Genomic DNA, 16,926 nt, shown 5'->3' on the forward strand with positions numbered 1-16,926 from the left:
GGCACTCTCACTTCTGAAAGCAACCCTGAGATAATGGAGAACCTATAGTCGGATATTCCCCGAATCGGAGGGCCTGTCTTTGTTTCCCAGGTATTCCCAACCAGAAGTTAGCCTGTGCATGCTAATGCATTTTAATGAATTTTGACAAGGTCGCAAGAGCCCCTTTGTTGCTTGTCTGCTTCGTCCTTGCACATAGGAGTGAAGCTTTCCCATACTTAGCCATAGGCAGCCTCCAGCCAGCTTAAGCGCGTCTCTGTGTGTGTGTCATGTGTTTCTAAAACATTTCTGTTTGCTTCTCAGGTATTCAATTTGAAACAGAGCTGCCCAATATACTAATCAGCAGAGAAAGGGGAAGAACGTATTTTGGTGCTCTTCTCGTTTCTGTTGATTTTGTCAAACAGCGAAAGCCCTCTTGAAGAAGAGGAGAAGGAGTTGGAACAAATCAGATCCTTCCTGGGGAATCTAGGGCCAGATGAATGAAATGGGCAGTAAAAATGTTTTTAGTAAGGGAAGAGTCTAGAAAAGGATAGATAGGTTTTAAAGAGACGGTCTTGAGAGTATTGGATGAATGATCTGCAACAAGCAGCTTCTTCAGTTAGGTAGGTCAGGAGCTCCTGGTCCTAAAAGCTGTAGTGCCTCGGTGACGATCTTCTGCCACCATTGTTGTCAGCACGTCTGACCCAGCCAGTGTCCCCACAATACAAAACTGCGTTACTGTCCCCTGCACCGGTTAGGGCTGTCACAGTGGCACGTTCATGGAGAGCAGTCACTGGGGGTTGGGGAGAAAAATGCTGGCTCCTGGTAGAGAGCACCAGCACAGAGCATCCTGCACGGGAGCAACGACCACCTGCCCTTCAGTGGGGAATACTGAAGCAAACGTCTCAGCCCATCCAGCCCAAGAAGGGACTTCTGTGTGTAGTTGATACTTCATACTTAAGTGCCTGGTGAAATACTGTTGTCTATCGTCTATTTGTTTCATTTGTGATGTGCTTGAAACCAAGGGCTGATGATATCCAGGTGTCCCTTCTAACCGAAATTATTCTATGATTTGTTTAGTTGCTTTAAGGGTGGTATCTTTCTATTTCAAATTTGGAGCTGTGTTCAAATCTATTTTAAGGAAAAGCAATGCTACTATATCGTGTTGAGTTGTACTTGCCTGCACTGGGGTAAATTGGTCTTCTGGATTTTATGGTCCTTGTGCAGATATTCACCTGGGAAACAGGAGTCTTGTTTTTCAAAAGAACGTGACACCCAGCTAATTTCACTGCCTCTCTTCCAGCCAGGCTTCTCACAAGGGCTAAGCAACAGCATCCTATTTAAAAATCCTGTCCCAGTTTTGGAATGCCCATGCCATCTGAAAGCTATGGCCTTATTTTATCTGCTTATCTCTAGTAATAGTCTTGGGGAAATGGAGTTTTGTTTTCCCATCACATTTACTCCCCAGTGAAACAGTTAAAAAACTATTTTTCAAAGGGTTTAGAAAGCCCAAATTTTTCCCCAGTAACTCAGAGCAAAGGAATGTCCTATGGCAAAAGAAGCACTGGCAAGGACATGCCAGGATGTCAGCTGGCCAAGTGTGGGAGATCCCCCACCACTTCCTGCCTCAAGGTTCCCAGGGTGCAACTTGGGAACACGCCGTGTTTATTTTGGATGTGTGAAGCCCCTGTAAAGATTCTCTATACATGTCTGGGTTTAAATATATGTAGTTATGCTCTACCAACATGTTTCAGCCTACACAGGGCAACATCTGTTGAAACATGCAACTCTGGCTTAGTTTTAGCAAAGAAAATGAAGGAAAACAATTTCATCCATCATTAGACCAACACTTGGGAGAAGATTTAGGCCTTGTTCCATTTCCTAAAGCTAAGCAAATTTTGGCCTCATCAGCCCAGAGGAATAATCAAATCGCTGATGCTTCAGCTGGCTCTGGCTGTGATGTAAGGGCGGTCTCTCGCAGAGCAACGGTTCAAACCACGCGTAGCCCTGCTGACCGAAGAGGGCTCTCGGGTAACCAGTGAATGGTGCACTGAAAGCAGCTCTCCCCATTAGCCTCGGTGCTCACTTGCCAGTGGTTTTTGAGGGCAGCCCACGTTAAAGCAATGCAATTGGAGGTCACAGGAGAGAAGCACTGATTGCTTGAGTGAGGGGTAACTCTTAGAGGGTAAGGGGAAAATATCCATGTAAAAAGGTCTCTTTGCCACAGTGCCATTCAAAACTGCTGTGTCTGCTGATGGAGGGTATGTGAACTCCTCCTAAAACCTGATGAGGCAGCTCTCCTTAGTATGCAGACCTGATTTTCCATCTGCCATGGTGATCATGTGCAATTAACTTGTATCTTCTCTCTCTCCTCCAAATGTCCGTGTGAGCTGGATACTAGCATGGCAATGTCCAATACTAATCCTAAACTGCATCTCTAGCCTAAGCAACTCTAGGCACAAATCTGCAATCTTCTCACTGCCGCCAGTTTAGAAGTAAGTGATGAGAGAGAACTTGTGCGGGTCTGGCTGAGTGAGCCACCGGGCAGCTCTCCCATGTTCCCAGGTCAGAACAATGCATGTTTGTGGATTGCCTGAAGACAGGCTGAATTTAGGGGTGGACATTGGCCCTTTGCACAGTGACCTTCATGGGCACATTGCAGAAGGAGCTGCACAAGGTGTGCCCGCCTTGTGCCCCGCCGCCTCTGCACATCCTACGGTGATCGTCCCGGGACACCGTTGTCTGAGAGCGCTGGTGGCTGCGGCCGGTGCGTAGTGACTCTTGGGCAAAACTATGATGTGCTTGATGACTAGTGTAAAATTTAGAAGCTGGTCATATCCACCACAGCCCTAGAGTGGATCTGGTTACACCGGGGTTAGGTGGTGGGGCTTTTCTGGTGATACGAGCTGTTATTAGGTGTGAATTTTTTCCACGGTACTAGATGACTGGCTGCACTTGCAATTGTAGGCCAGGGCTGGGAGAGGCTTTGCTGTGAGCTGGCTTAGAGGAACAGTGACTTTCTATGGCTTTCCCATTGCTGATTAGATAGTTGTCTAAATGCTGCCTCCCTCTATTGATAAACAAGGACATAATGCTTATTTCCCTTAACTTGAAGCAGCAATGTTAATGTCTGATTAATCCTATGACATACAGGTCATGCTTGTTAAAATTGAAAGCCACAGATGATTATATTTGGAAGAGATTGCCATATCACACTGCATCAGTAGTAGAAGCGTTGTTTTCAGTTTCACTTTCTTTATATGTATAAGGCAGGGTTTTTTCCCTAGGATTCGTGGATTTACAACTCTACCATTTCTTGTAGATCAAGATATTTATATAATTGTATTTTGAAAACAGTTCCATTTTTATGAATGAGATTCAATCCTTCTAAAGAATGAAGCCTTAGACTTAGAAGAATAAACAAAAATTAAGAGGTTTAGCTCTTATTTACTGGTTTCTGAAATCTGAAACATCTGTGATTAGGAAACTTGAAAGTCTGTTTAGATAGATAGTTGAGAATTTGTTTTGTTTTGGTTTGTTTAGAAAATATGCCAGTTATTTCAGATGTTGTGCCTATAAAGAATGTAAAACAATTTAGTTGTCTCAGGTCTGAATTTAATCCGAGCCACTGGCAGAAGGTCACTAAATTCATTCCAGGGTTTCATTCAGATCTGCCATTGTTTAGACCTAAAAAATGTTACCGTAAAAATGTTGGCATGTTTGTAATTCAGGGAGTATAATGTCTTAATTGAAATGGTACCAGAAACTATTTAAAAAACTTCTATTACAGTTCACATGACAGTATTTTATAGCTTTAACATCTGTTTTAAGGTCAACATGTGAGATTTAGCCTTTGTCTGACTATAACTCTCTTGATTTTAGTGAAGTTTCACCCACTTAAATCCTGATTGAATTTGTCTCACATGATTGGTTTTTTAATTGTATGATTTAATTTTCTTTATCTCCAACCCAGTGTTACAGCATGGAGCTTCAGAGCATGTTTGAATAAGGTCAATAACGGATCTTTCTTCCTTTTTTTTTTTCCCAGTTACAGGGATCAATTAAAAGAAAACTGGAAGATGATAGCTCTCCTGCCTCCAGTGGCGTGTCTGATGTCATTTTCCCAAATGACAGTAAAAGACTTTGTCTTGATGATGTAAACCTTGCCATAGGCCAAGGTGCCAATCCCAATGTGGCGTGTCCAGAAATGCAAAGTTCTCCGTTCTCCACCAGTCACAGCGCTTCTTCCCTGGGAGTCGCAGGTCATTCAGTGCTTCTCGAAAACAATCACATGAATGGCAGTGGCATTGGTTCCCCATTTTCAGTGCCACCCAACGCGGAAATAAATCAGAAGGGGTCAATAGGAGGACAAAACAATAGCATTGTCCACTATGATGAGAAAGGAAATAGCTTACAGTCTGTGGACCAAGAGCTGCAAGATCTATTGGAAGAGCTTACGAAAATGCCAGACCCTTCTCCCAATGACCTGGACCTGGAGAAGATTTTGTGCAGCAAGGCTGAAGAGCCACTTGGGCTGAATCATTCTCAACCAAGCATAAATACCACTCCAAAGTCCTCCCCACAGACTTCCCACTTGGAGAACCATGTTGCTAACAAAGACTTTTCTCCAGGCTGCAATCCAGCCAGTGGAGGATCTCCTCAGATGAGACCATCATCTGCTGGAGCTAACTTCCAAGTTCCTCCCTCAAACAAACCTGCTGCGTCGCCCATTTCTACAGCAGCTCAGAGCAAGAACCAGCCACCACCTATGCTTCCAGTACCCTTACCCAACATACCTGGCTCCAACTGGCATGCTCAGCAGCTAAAGCAACTGGCAGCTAGCAAGCAGGTGTCTACTACTAAACAACAAGTACAGGCTCCCAACTGGCCAACCATGTCTCCTTCTGGTCTCTCTCCGCCTTACAGAGCAGGATCATCCCCACACCATCAACCTTTCAGTCCTCAAAATGTTATGGTGTCTGGCATGCCTGCTAATAATTTAGCAGGAAACAACATTCAGAGTCCTCAAAACACTCTGCTTTCAAGCATGACTTCCAGCAGCACCCCGTCCAGTGGGCCTTCTCCTCCTTATGGGTCTGAGAAGCTCTCCAGTCCGGCTCTGAACCAGCAGCCCTTCAGCCCACAGAGCTCCATGCTGCCCACCCTGACGGCAGCCACTTTACCAGCCAACAACATTAAAAGTCCTCAGAACAATTTGGTTGCCAGCATGGCCTCCACAAATACTGGACCTTCTCCTCCGTACAGGCCAGAAAAGCTGTCAAGCCCAGCTCTGCATCAGCAGCCCTTCAGTCCTCAAGGTACATTAATCTCTAACATCACTCCCACCAGCAATCCCACAAATATGCAGAGCTCGCTTTTTAAATCAATGACTACAAACCAGTCCAAAAACATGAACATAATTATGCAACAGCCATCCGGCAGCTTACAGTCAGGTCTGGTGAACGAGAGCCCTGTTAGCCAAGACCAGTTTTCTTTCAATAACACCAAACCACTGTCTCACTTTGCCTCAGAGTCAGCTTCTCAAAAGATGTCACCTCTGACGGCAGGACAAGGGCAGCAGTCTCTCATTCACTATCTCCAGCAGCAGCAGCAGTCCCCAGCCACGCAGCAGTCCCAGCAGGCCAACAACAGCCAGTTCCTCCAGCAGCAGTTTCGACAGCTGATGCAGCCACATCGGATGCAGAGACACATGCAGCCTGCCACGCTGCCATCTCAAAGCAGACAGGTAAGGACATCTCTTCTGTCTTATCAGGCTTATGTGAAAATATTGAGTCATTTATTTGCTTACTTTGACTTTCATTTGTGTTTCGAACGTGACGTTGCTGAACTTCTGGGGTGTGCAGAGTGTCTACATGGACAAGGCAATAACAACATCCTGGTGTTATCAGAGTAACTTTATTTATTTCTTCAGTTGAAATGTACTGTAATTCCACCATGCATTGTCTCTTCTAGCCCAGTGGAGAACTTTATGCTATTAGGCGAAACGCATTTCATAGCACTAAAATGAATTATTTCTACGTGTATAGGTGGTATTCCTATTTAGCTTATATTGTAAGCTGTAGAGATGTTGCCATAACATGTTTCCCATCATCTTTTTAGTGGGAACATTATTTTTTTTTTCTTAGTGCCCTTAAAGAAATTCATCTCCATGTTATGCTTCTGAGGCTAGAAAAGATCGGGTGGGGTGAGACGTGAAGTTAAAATATGACTCCTTCATGGACAGCAGGTCAAACAGTGCAGCTCCCGAGCAGCAAAGAGGCAGACTTGAAATACCTGTTACTAGCATTTGCCAGAAGCACTGCCCTGCTTTGGATGAGAGCCATTCCCCACCCTTTGTTGATCTGTGATACCAACCGAGCTGGTAAACGCAAAAATGCAGCTGGCAGGAGGGAGAGACAGCCCTGATTTCTCTCCAGCAACCTTCTCCCTGAGACTCAAGGGGCGGTGGGAAGCACTATCCACTACCACCCCAGATAAGAGAGATTGACTGTGAAGGGGACTTCAAAGCAAGGAAGGGCTTGGGGACTCAGTCTGAGAGCAGCCTGGGTGTGAGGAATAGCTAGCTATCTTTTTGTTAGGAAGAATAGGACACATTGAACCTCACCACCAAAGCCAAGTACCTTGTTAGGCTGAACCAACACTCAGAAGCAGAATCCTTCAAGGCGCTTAGCTGTGCACACAGGTGCTCCATCAGCTCCTTGAGAAGCATTGAAACACTTCTCACCCAGCTAACCAGGGACTGATCTCTCAAGCGCTGCTAGGATCTGCTTGAGAGCATGGTGCTTAGCTGGGCAATATGCTCCAGAGCCTGGGTTTCTTTGCTCTTCTTCCCTGCTAAGTGACTGGTTCTTGCAGAGGTGGATTTCTTCAGTGTAGGTGGCTTAGTGTAACCTTTTCCTATGATAGCAATGAGAAATAAGGGGATATTTAATAAATGTCAGCTTCTTAGTGGTAAATCAATGAGGTGCATTTCCACTGTGCCACTTTAGGATCGACTCATTCTGCTCCAAGTTGTGCACACTCACTACTCCCTTGCTTCGACACAGCAGCTTAAAACAGACAGCGGGAAGGACCGGTGAATTCCTGAATTTGCTTATCCAAATATATAACATGTAAAGATATGGCATATATAGTCCACTTTAAAGGGTTTATCGGTATAAGGCCCCTAATTCAACAAAGGCCTGAAGCAGTTATCTTGCTTTAAGCATGTGAGGAACCCGTTCGTATTCAGTGGGATCCAAATTAAACACAAAGCAGAGGGTACTGCTGGCCTGGGATCTGGGAGCATGGATGGACATACAATTGAAAGTGAGTTGCTGCAGCTTCGTAAATTACTGCCCATCAGATGTTTTACTCTGGAGGCAGTGTGGGTGAAGAATATACATTCATGGTGTTTTACTGCATTTCAGGTGATGGCTGGTAAGTTGTTAAACTGCAGTAACATGATCGCTTTTGATCGTATGTCCATAACCTTTGAGCATATATTTTTTTTCTGTCTCCCCCACTGGGTGTGTGGAATTGCCCCATCCCTGTTGGATTCCTGAGGTTTCCTGTGCCCTAGTTTTCCCTGCTTTGCATTTTTGTCTTACACCTCTGAACCCCCTACATCATTGATTAGCTAAAAAAAAAAAAAAAAAAAGGAGAAAAATTCCTGCAGTGAGTCTCTTTAATTGGCCTAAACAGCCCCTTTTCCAACAGCTTTCCTAGTGCTCTGCCTGTGCTGCATCTTTAGTGGATTCTCACTGTCAGAGAGAGAGTTATTATAATTTGGCGGCTATCAGTAAAGATCAGGGACAGTTAAGACAATGATTACAGGTGATGAACATTTTACATTTTCAGACTAGTTAGGTAAGCTTATGGTGCCTCCCTCATTTTACAAGTAAGACTTATTACAATAATTATACACCAGATGACAGTGCTTCAGTTTTACAGTCTGCTGAGCTGCTGAAGAAAGATGGTGGATGTTCAGGAGTGGAACATTTAGTTAGATTTTGATAACTTTACTGCAAATCTCATAGGAGAAAATGGATCTTGAGTGCTGAATTGAAAGAAAAATGACATGGGAAAAATATTCTAGGGAGGAAGCCTTAAAATTCTGGGATACTCGCTACATTTCTTTGAACATAGCATGTAGATCTGTTATTTGTCTGCAATAGATTTCTTATTTACATTGAAACATTGATACTGCAATTTTGGACCCGACCGGCTGTGTACCGGTTTTACTCCATTTTAGCGAAGTAGCTCCAGTGACCGTGGGTTTGATTTCCAGCAGTGTACCTGAGAGCTGAATTTGAGCTTTGCGGAATCTCGGTGCCGATTCTCTCCTGAGGTGGGTGATGAATTTCAAGAATAGAGCAGTTATTTCATTAAAAGGCAAAAAATGTTAAAGGTTCAGAAGACAGGGAGACATCTTCTGCATCTTCAAAAATTAGTAACCTTCTGGTGGAAAGTTGCCTTTTTTAGCCTCGTTCAAAGAAATTTTCTCAAAGAAAAATGACAGCATTCCTTGGAATGCCATTTAACATTTAAAAGTCATCCCCTTACTCTGTGTGTGTGTTTGTAAATGTGACTAAAATTTATAAAAAGAAGGCATAGTACTCTGTTCTTTAGAGCAAGAGGTGCAGCTTTGTACACAAGAAGAATGTGGATGGTGGCCAGTTGGAGGGAGAACAATAAACCATGAAATGTGATCCTTGTAGGAGGCAGAGCAAGATGGGGAAGAGCGCAGCGGCCGGGACACCGACCCAGAGTGAGCTCTTTGCTGTTGTTTTAATGCGTATTAAAGCAGAGACTCCACATTCCGAAAGCTGGGTTACTACTGGTGCCTCACAGATCTACCTTTTTTTTCTTTTCCTTAATGATACATCTCTTGAAGTGTAATCAGTCTGCATCCCAGATCCTGTACTGCCTGGACAACTGGTAAATCTGATAAGGGCTTATCTTTTCCCATCTGAAGCACTAGGTCTTTATTGTCGAGCATTGACGGATATTGATTGAGGCGCTGACAGTTTGCATTGTGCGTTACTGCAAAGCCTGGTGGTGCTAACGTTGCTCTTGTGGATATGTGCAGGTTTTCATTTTACTCATGTAGGACTGATACTTGCCGAGTGAAATTATACTCAAAGGCCTGGACTCATAAATCCACAATATAAAGATGGTAGTAAATGGCAGAGAGTCAAAGAAAGCCTACAAAACTATCACACACTGTTTTCTGGGCTTAAGCTCAGCCACTTGACTTTATTGGCTGTTTCTGGATGCATGAAAAGCTGCATTTGCCCAGGCAGGTTGAATAGTTGGGCATCTCCCTGATTTTCATGTCTAAATACAGTTTGTACTTGCAGATCTCCTCGCCTGGCACGTCAGATATATTGGGCCCAATTGTGCCTTCAGCAACGCTGGTACACCATCACCGCCCCCAGAGCACTCTGCCTGTACTCCCTCCAGTATAACAACAGCCACAGGTTCTTTGCAAACGGGAAGGAGGGTTCCCCTGAAGGCAGGAAAATGAGCCGGCGACCTTTGCAGTTTAAATCAGGCTGGAATAAAGGAAGCCCTTTGGGTGGCCATTACTTTTCCAAGCCCGAGTTTGTCCGAGTTACAATTTGAGAGTCTCGGGGAGGAGGGCAGCATTGCCCGCTGCTCTACGGGTAAAATGTTGAAAACCAAAACACAACTTAAAAGGTTGTTTTGTTGGGGGATGCAGCTAATAAATAGCCATTGTTTGGGTGGGACACACTGTGCATTTCTGAGCTCCGCGTGCGCTGCAAGAACCGAATGTGCTATTCTTAGAGCTCTCTGCATTCCTGCTGCCATCCAGATAGTTCTATACTGGATGGTCAGTGAAGGGTATATTTGTTTCAGCTCCATTGCCAAAAGTAATGGTAGAGGAAAAATGATAGGAGAAGAGACAAAGAGAAAAATAATATTATTTGCAGTAAAATGGGCAGTGGACTGCATATGAGATAGTGAAGAAGGTGCTGAAGATTAACATCCTTTGAAAAGGACTTGACACTGTTTCTTTAACTGTGGTAAAAGCACCAATACAGTATCTGAGTTGGCAGAGTAAATTATAGGTTGCAGAGAAACACCAAAACCCCTGAGCTAGATTAAATGGGGGGGGGAGGGGACTAAACAAAAAATCTTGTTTCTGAGCATGGGTTCTCTAAATATAGAAACAAAACTGAAGAAGAAATGCGCTGTTATAAAGAGCAAAATGACCCAGAGCTTAGATGTCAAAGGTTAAATAAATATAATGGAATACAAAATACAGCTTTTATTAATGTAAACAGAAATGTTAATACCGCAGACTGATTCCTGGATGTCCTATGTTATGCAAAGTTATTTCTGCCTGTGAAAAGTCAGTGCACCGTGACTGTTAGGTGAGACTGTTCTGATTGAGCAGCACTTCATGTTTATAAGCTCTGGTGCAGATTGATTAAGAGTTTGGAAAAGCAGAAAACACAGCCCACAGCATCTGAGTACATACAGTCCTCTTGTAAGTACAGGGAAAAATCATGTTTTATTTGGGATTTCTGAGATGTCACAAGAAGTCTTTCTAACACATAAAATAACTACAGTATCATGTATTATTAATAAGACCAAAAGTATTGGCCAAATTTCATCTGCAGTTTCAGCCTCCCTCCCCCCCTTTTCTTCTTTCCTTTTTAAAGTGTCAAACTTTAAAGCCACTTTGAATGAAGTTCCGTTGGTATTTCCCCTTTTTCCTTTTTCTTTTTCTTTTTATTTTTATTTTTATTTTTATTTTTATTTTTTTTCTTTTTCTTTTCCTTTTTCCCTGGAAAAAGTTTTTAAAATATTACTTTTTTTTTTCTTTTACTAATGCTGTGGAGAAGAAAAACAGATTTGATTTCAAAGGGCAATGGTAGCACAATACCGAAGCAAAGCCTTTGAGGGAGTGGAGAGCTTTTGAAGGCAAAGCAACAAGCCCTTCAGCTAATTAAGTGCCTTTGAATAGGCGAATAAAGGAAGCTGGTGATGAATCTGGATTACAGAGAGCAATAAGGCTGAGCCTGGAGTTTGACCTCTCCACAGATGTAAAAACATCTTCTTGAATGGTCATTTCTGAATTTATATTTATCTGTGCACTTGCAACTGAGTTGATTTTTTTTTTTTTTTCAAACGTGGAGATTCTCCCCTCCCTTCTTTCAAGAGAGTCTGAAAGGAGCTTGACTGAATCTATCAGACTGCCACCTTCTCCCTTCCCTTCCCTCCCCTGCGAATATACAATCTAAGATAAGTTTTGGAAAGTAGGGAGTAAACTTGTGGAAAGAAATGGGATGTTTGGCCTCAACATGCCAACAGTAATACAACATTTTCAGAAGTGCAGTAATCAAGATAAAAAAACTTAGTTCACATTTGATCTTCTCAGCCCATTCCTCTTTTGCAGTGTGTTTTTAAATCGCCTGTGTTGTCGTCTTCTGTTAGATTACAGGTATTTCAAAGCATTTCCCTGTTGCAGTGAAGCCCCTGTAGCCATGCCTTAACTTTCCCGGTTCTGTGGCTTGTATTTTAAGATGTTTACAGGCATTGATGTTTGTAGCAGCTCTGCCTAATGCACTCATCATTCCTTCCAGTTTAGCTATCTCTTGTGCTGAAAGCACTTTTGGACACCACATAGCACATCATTAGTAGAAACAATTGGCAGAGGAGAAGCTTGTAAATAGACCAGATCCTTCTGAACACCACGTAGGGAGCATCCTGCCTCACCATCATTTCCCCTTTGGATTGGAAATTCATGTGGACACTACATCAGAGCTGCAGCACTTGCCTCAATCCAGCCAGGTCTTTCCCTTAGTTATTACCTGTTTAATAAAATGGAAGATGTTCTACCGGCAATTTAGCACTTAGGACACAGGCAGCTCTATGGGAATCTCACGCTGGACTAATTAAAATCCACTTGGAAAGAAACGAGAGACTCGGGTGGCACTATAAACTCCAGCGTGGGGTGCTGGCAGGCGTTGGGGGAAGCCTTTCTCTTCATTACCTGCAGGATGATGCAGTGATGTGCGTGTGGGCAGACCTGTATTGCCCAGCTTCTCGGTGGAGAAAGACAAGAGGAAGTAGTACTTCTGTATTGTATACATGTAGATGGAAATATGACTTAGCCCAGAGACATGTAGGACAGAGCACTGAATTTCAGCCTGACGGGCTGCTTTTAATCGCTTTCCTGGTGCCCAGGACATGGGCTGTGTGTCAGTGCTGTGTCCCCCTGCTTCGCTCCTGGCAGGGCCGTACAGCCACAGGGTGAGCGAAGGAGAGTGTGCCATCACACAGAGGTTCTGCATTAACTCTAAAAAAAACCCCAAACCTCTTGCTTCTGTGGTTTTGAGCTTTAAGCAGCAGACGGTTGTTTCCTTCTGCTCTGCAGCGGGGGGTGGGAGAGCACCTCTTCTCTCAAAGGTGATGGGAAGGTGGTGGTGTCACCCTAAAAAGTGTCTGATTCATTTGATGTGAAACCATATTCCGCCACCCATTTGTACCAAAACCACCCTGATGCTGCCAGCCTAGCTGGGCAGTTTCTCTTGCGTTTTCTAGGCAGCTTGGTAGCAGCATTCACAAGTTTTCCTGGGCTAAACATCAGCTGAATCAGGCCCCAGCTGGAGATTTTCTTGCTTTCTTTTTATTTTAAAGTAACCCATTTTGCTTTCTTTATTACTACCAAAAAAAAAAAAAGCAATCCAGCAAGAAACCAACACCCATCCATATGCAGAAATCTTTAATTTATAAGCAGCTGAGCAAAAGGTTTTTAACATCTTTTTTTTTTTTTTTTTTTCCTCGCCTATGCCCTTAGATGCAATGAAGTTAAAAACATCCCAGGAATCTAGGGAAAGGCTTGGGGACTTTCTCACTGTTTGGCTTCATAACGAATGCCGTAACTTCCTTCTGTGTATCATTCTTAAAAATAACAACGTGAACAGAGGTTAGTGATGGATAAAACATGCTACTTGCATCCTCACTCACAAGTCAGTGCACCCATAATTCTTACACTGCAAAGGTGTGTTTGTGGCACGGCGTGCTGATGAATAGCAATGAGGAAATGGTTTCCATGACCCTGTTGTACACCCAACTTGTTTCAGCAGTGCTGTAAAGTCTCATTAATGTCAGAACATCTTAATTCCATATTTTTGCCACATTCGTGGAAGATAAATTCGTTCATTGTCTGTATTTTCTCTCTCTTTCTTAGTAAATGGCAGTTTGAGGAGCTTATTTTGAAATAAAAGCAGCCTGGCTTTCAGAAAATGTGCTCACTTCCCTAAAACCATGCCCTTCTTAATACCTCCAATTTGATGCCTAAATTAATAATTAATTTTAATACTTTTTGCAGTGATACTGGGAGAGCATGGTTTGTACCCTTGAATTTTGGGGTGGTTTCGACCTAGTGCTGTCTTGTAGTAGACTAAAGTTACATCTGGAATCCAGAAGGCAGAAATACTTACAGAACCGAAGTTTAATTTAACAATTAGACGGAAAAGCAAACAAATAAATAAGAGAGTCCCTGCGATGCTGTTAAATCATGAGCCTGGCGCCGGCCGGCGGTTGGGCAGGGTGGGGTGACTGGAGCAGCCTACTCTGTCCTCCTGCTCTGCTCCTCTTGTCATTTCTGCCTCCCTGCAGTAAACGCCACACGCAAAATAAAAGTACAAACATGTTTTGTTTCGGATGGAATACCTAGAAATAACTTTCCTGGTAAAATGAACTCAGTCTCTTTTTTTTTTTTCTTTTTCTCTGGGCATTTTGGAGAAATTTCAGCGTGTGGGTGGGGGAAAACAAAGCCGTGGCTGTAAACAGGAACTGATATTGTCTCCGCGTCTGAATGGGGAGAGAAACTGAACTGGCCTCAGTGGTTCTCTCGTACATCTGCAAGTCTGGAAACACTGGGATGATTCACAGTTTGCTGATTAATACAGGAGCAAGCAAAATGGTGTGAATTAACGGCCATTACAGAGCTGCTCTGGATGGCAAATATCCCCCTAGAACAAATGATGTTTCAGGAAGATTGCTTAGAGGAAGAGGTAATGGGTCTTAAATACAAATTAGAAGCAGTCCCATCAAAGCTGTTAACATTAAGGTTTGAAAGCCAAACACTATTATGAGCTGTCTTCAAAAACTCTGTCCATTTAGGGAGCGTATCAGTCTGCCGTGGTGGCTGGGCAATATTTCTGTCTCGAGCATTTTGGACTATTTCAAGCAGCCGGCACTAATAATTGATAGAAATCCACAATCAGAGTGTAGCAGCTCTTCTTAGGGCTTTGAAGGCTAATCACTCTATTCCGTGTACATTTTTAAGTTAAAAATTTTATAGCATATATAATGGCAAATATTATCATTATCGGTATGTAATTCTTAAAAGCTCTACTGTTAACAAAAAGTAATCCTGTATTACAGTTTAACCCTTCACATATGGGAATGTTAAAAAAAGAAGATAGGAAATACATTACTTTAGCATAAATAATATTCTCTATATGAGCAGCAAAGTGATTTAATATTTCTCATTGTAGAAATGAAGACACGATACCTTAGATCAGTGTCAGGCAGATGCAGATGGGAATGCAGGTTATGAACAATTATGCAGAGCTATTTTTCCCCATTACAGGATTGATAAGAGACCCACACAAACAGGGTAAGCCCTGTAATATAGACAGAATACTGGGATATCCTGGTCTAAGACATTACATTAACAGTTTGATCTTCTAAAGATTCAAACACACACACCTAAATTTACACAGTGGGAGGTCATCCCAGGACAGCTACAGGATTATTTCTGAGAGCAGGGTGAATCATGTGCGTATGTCTGTGTGTGCTCAAGAAAGACCAAAGGTGGAGGAGAAGGATGCAGCAAAGGGCACAGTAATCATTGGCGATGGCATATAAGTGCTACGACAGAAAAAGAGAGAGTTGGAAGCTTTGATGCGCTTGTTCCTACCTCAGCTCAAATCTCCATTTGAATTATTTTTAGCTTTTCTGGTTTTATTTTCTGGGGGTTAGTACCAGCTCTTTGTATATGTGCCAGACTTTGAATAAGTTTATGTTTTAATCAATCCAGTGATTATTTGTAGTCCTCTGGTGGGTTTTTTTTTTACAGTCATGAATTGCAGGAGCAAAATTTGCCCCTTGCAGAAGAAAAGCTGCCCCCTCCTCTCGAGCACAGCACTAACAAAGGCAAATGAAGAAGAAAAATTCTTAGCAGAAACTTCCCCCCCCGCCTTTTTTCTCTTTGGCGTTTGCAGGCTGCTAATGTGTTCCTTCCCTTTCCAGAAAGATGAGGACATATTATCCTGGGATACCAGTAGTCTATACCCCTTGTCATAAACAAATCTGTTTCTCTCAGTACTTAAATACTCAGGGCTTTTGGAAGCTTCCCTTTGCATAATAAATGTGTTTAATATTTCCTTTACTCTCCATCATTATTAAGTATAAACTGTTACTGTATTGGATTGAAGGGTAGTTTACATGGCACTTGTGTTTGGATAGTCTGTTTTCTTTTACCCTTGCTTCAAAGGGTGTGATTAAGCAATGAATAAATGATTGTATGAGCACTATTTTGTTTAGTACAACCCCCTTTTTCTCCTCCTTTCCAGCTCAGTCAGCACACCTGCAGCAGCAGCATTTTAGTTTCCTACATGGAAACGTGGCGTTTAGCAGAACAGATGCATGCCGAGGACGAGATACTTTTTTCTCCTTTCCCTCCTCTCCCAAGAGATACCCTGTGACTTCTTCTATGAGTCCATTAATCGCCGTAGCTCAAAATTCAGTCTGATCAAAGCAGCAGAACGAGGTTGAAAAGTGCAGATTCTGGCAATTGACTTGACTGTTTAGATTCCCCGCTGAGCTCATTTAGAGCTGGAATTAAGCTATTCCTGCTGTATTTTTCGTCCTTGGCTGGGCCATAGGGCTGTGCCTCGCGCCGTGCCGGGGAGTGCTGAAGGCAGAGTGGCCATTCCCACCGCCTGGACCAGCCCGGTCCAGGGAGCGAGCTCCGAGACCCACAGAGCTGAGCCTCCCCGTGCCAGGAGAGAGCCGAGTAATCTCGCCTTAGTTTGATAAGAAGGTCTGTGTTTAAGTCGCATTAGCTGTTCGACTGTAGAAAAAGTGGAGAAGCTGTTAACCGAAGTTGCCGGAGTCGGTATTTGGTGATTCTGTGGGGTTTTTTTTTTAATTTAAGCATCAGGTTTCCGTCTCTTGCAGCTCTTTGCTGAGGTTGGTGCATGTGTTATGAGTGGGAAGGAAAGAACTAAAAAAAATATGTAAACGGGAAATTTGTAAACAACGTGAAGTTTCTTGTAAAAGTTTTCTTTACGATGTAATGACTCACTTAAGGAATACAGTTGTTTTTAATGCCTGTTTATACGTGCAGATAGAAACTGGTGCTGTTTTCTCTCATTAATAGTCTTGTTGGTTCTTGTTTGCTTAAGGCAAAAATGCAGGCTGCCCATACCTGTGTTGTTCGCTGCAGATTAATATCTGATTTTGCAATCCTTACACATCTCAAATTCCTATTGATGTAACCAGGAGTTACAAGTTCTCCAGGAATAGTGTTGGACTCTTGATGTCATTATTTGTGAGTCTACAGTTCCCCAAAGTGTGCTAATATTTCTCAAACAGAGATAGAGTAATTTGATGTGTAAATTCTTATCTCATTAAAGTGAATTATTGTTACTGAAATGTGAATGGCGCTCTATTATCAGAAAATATTGTGTATTTAATAGTTTAAGAGTGCTTAAGGTCAGCAAGAACAGAGAAAGGCTGATAACATCACCATAGGCTGTGGGATGGTCCTGAAATGTGAGTAAATCTTTAACTGGAAAAAGTTTTGCGAGACATATTGGTGTTTTCCCATAGTTTAGGGCTTTGTCTAAAATCACCAATATTGGAAAAAAAAAAAAAAAAAAAGGCTGACCATTTAATAAG

General features: G+C 42.8%; 1 protein-coding gene across 1 annotated transcript in view; it reads left to right on the plus strand.

Moving 5' to 3' along the window:
- The window catches only part of MAMLD1 (mastermind like domain containing 1), an 83,165-nt gene that overhangs the window by 44,945 nt on the left and 21,294 nt on the right, over positions 1–16,926 (plus strand). Inside the window, exon 2 of the mRNA XM_074148086.1 lies at positions 4,025–5,722. Within this exon, the coding sequence (XP_074004187.1) occupies positions 4,025–5,722 (1,698 nt within the window). The remainder of the gene's footprint in view (positions 1–4,024; positions 5,723–16,926) is intronic.

The sequence above is a fragment of the Numenius arquata genome, chromosome 5, assembly GCF_964106895.1.
Source record: "Numenius arquata chromosome 5, bNumArq3.hap1.1, whole genome shotgun sequence".
Lineage (NCBI taxonomy): Eukaryota > Metazoa > Chordata > Aves > Charadriiformes > Scolopacidae > Numenius > Numenius arquata.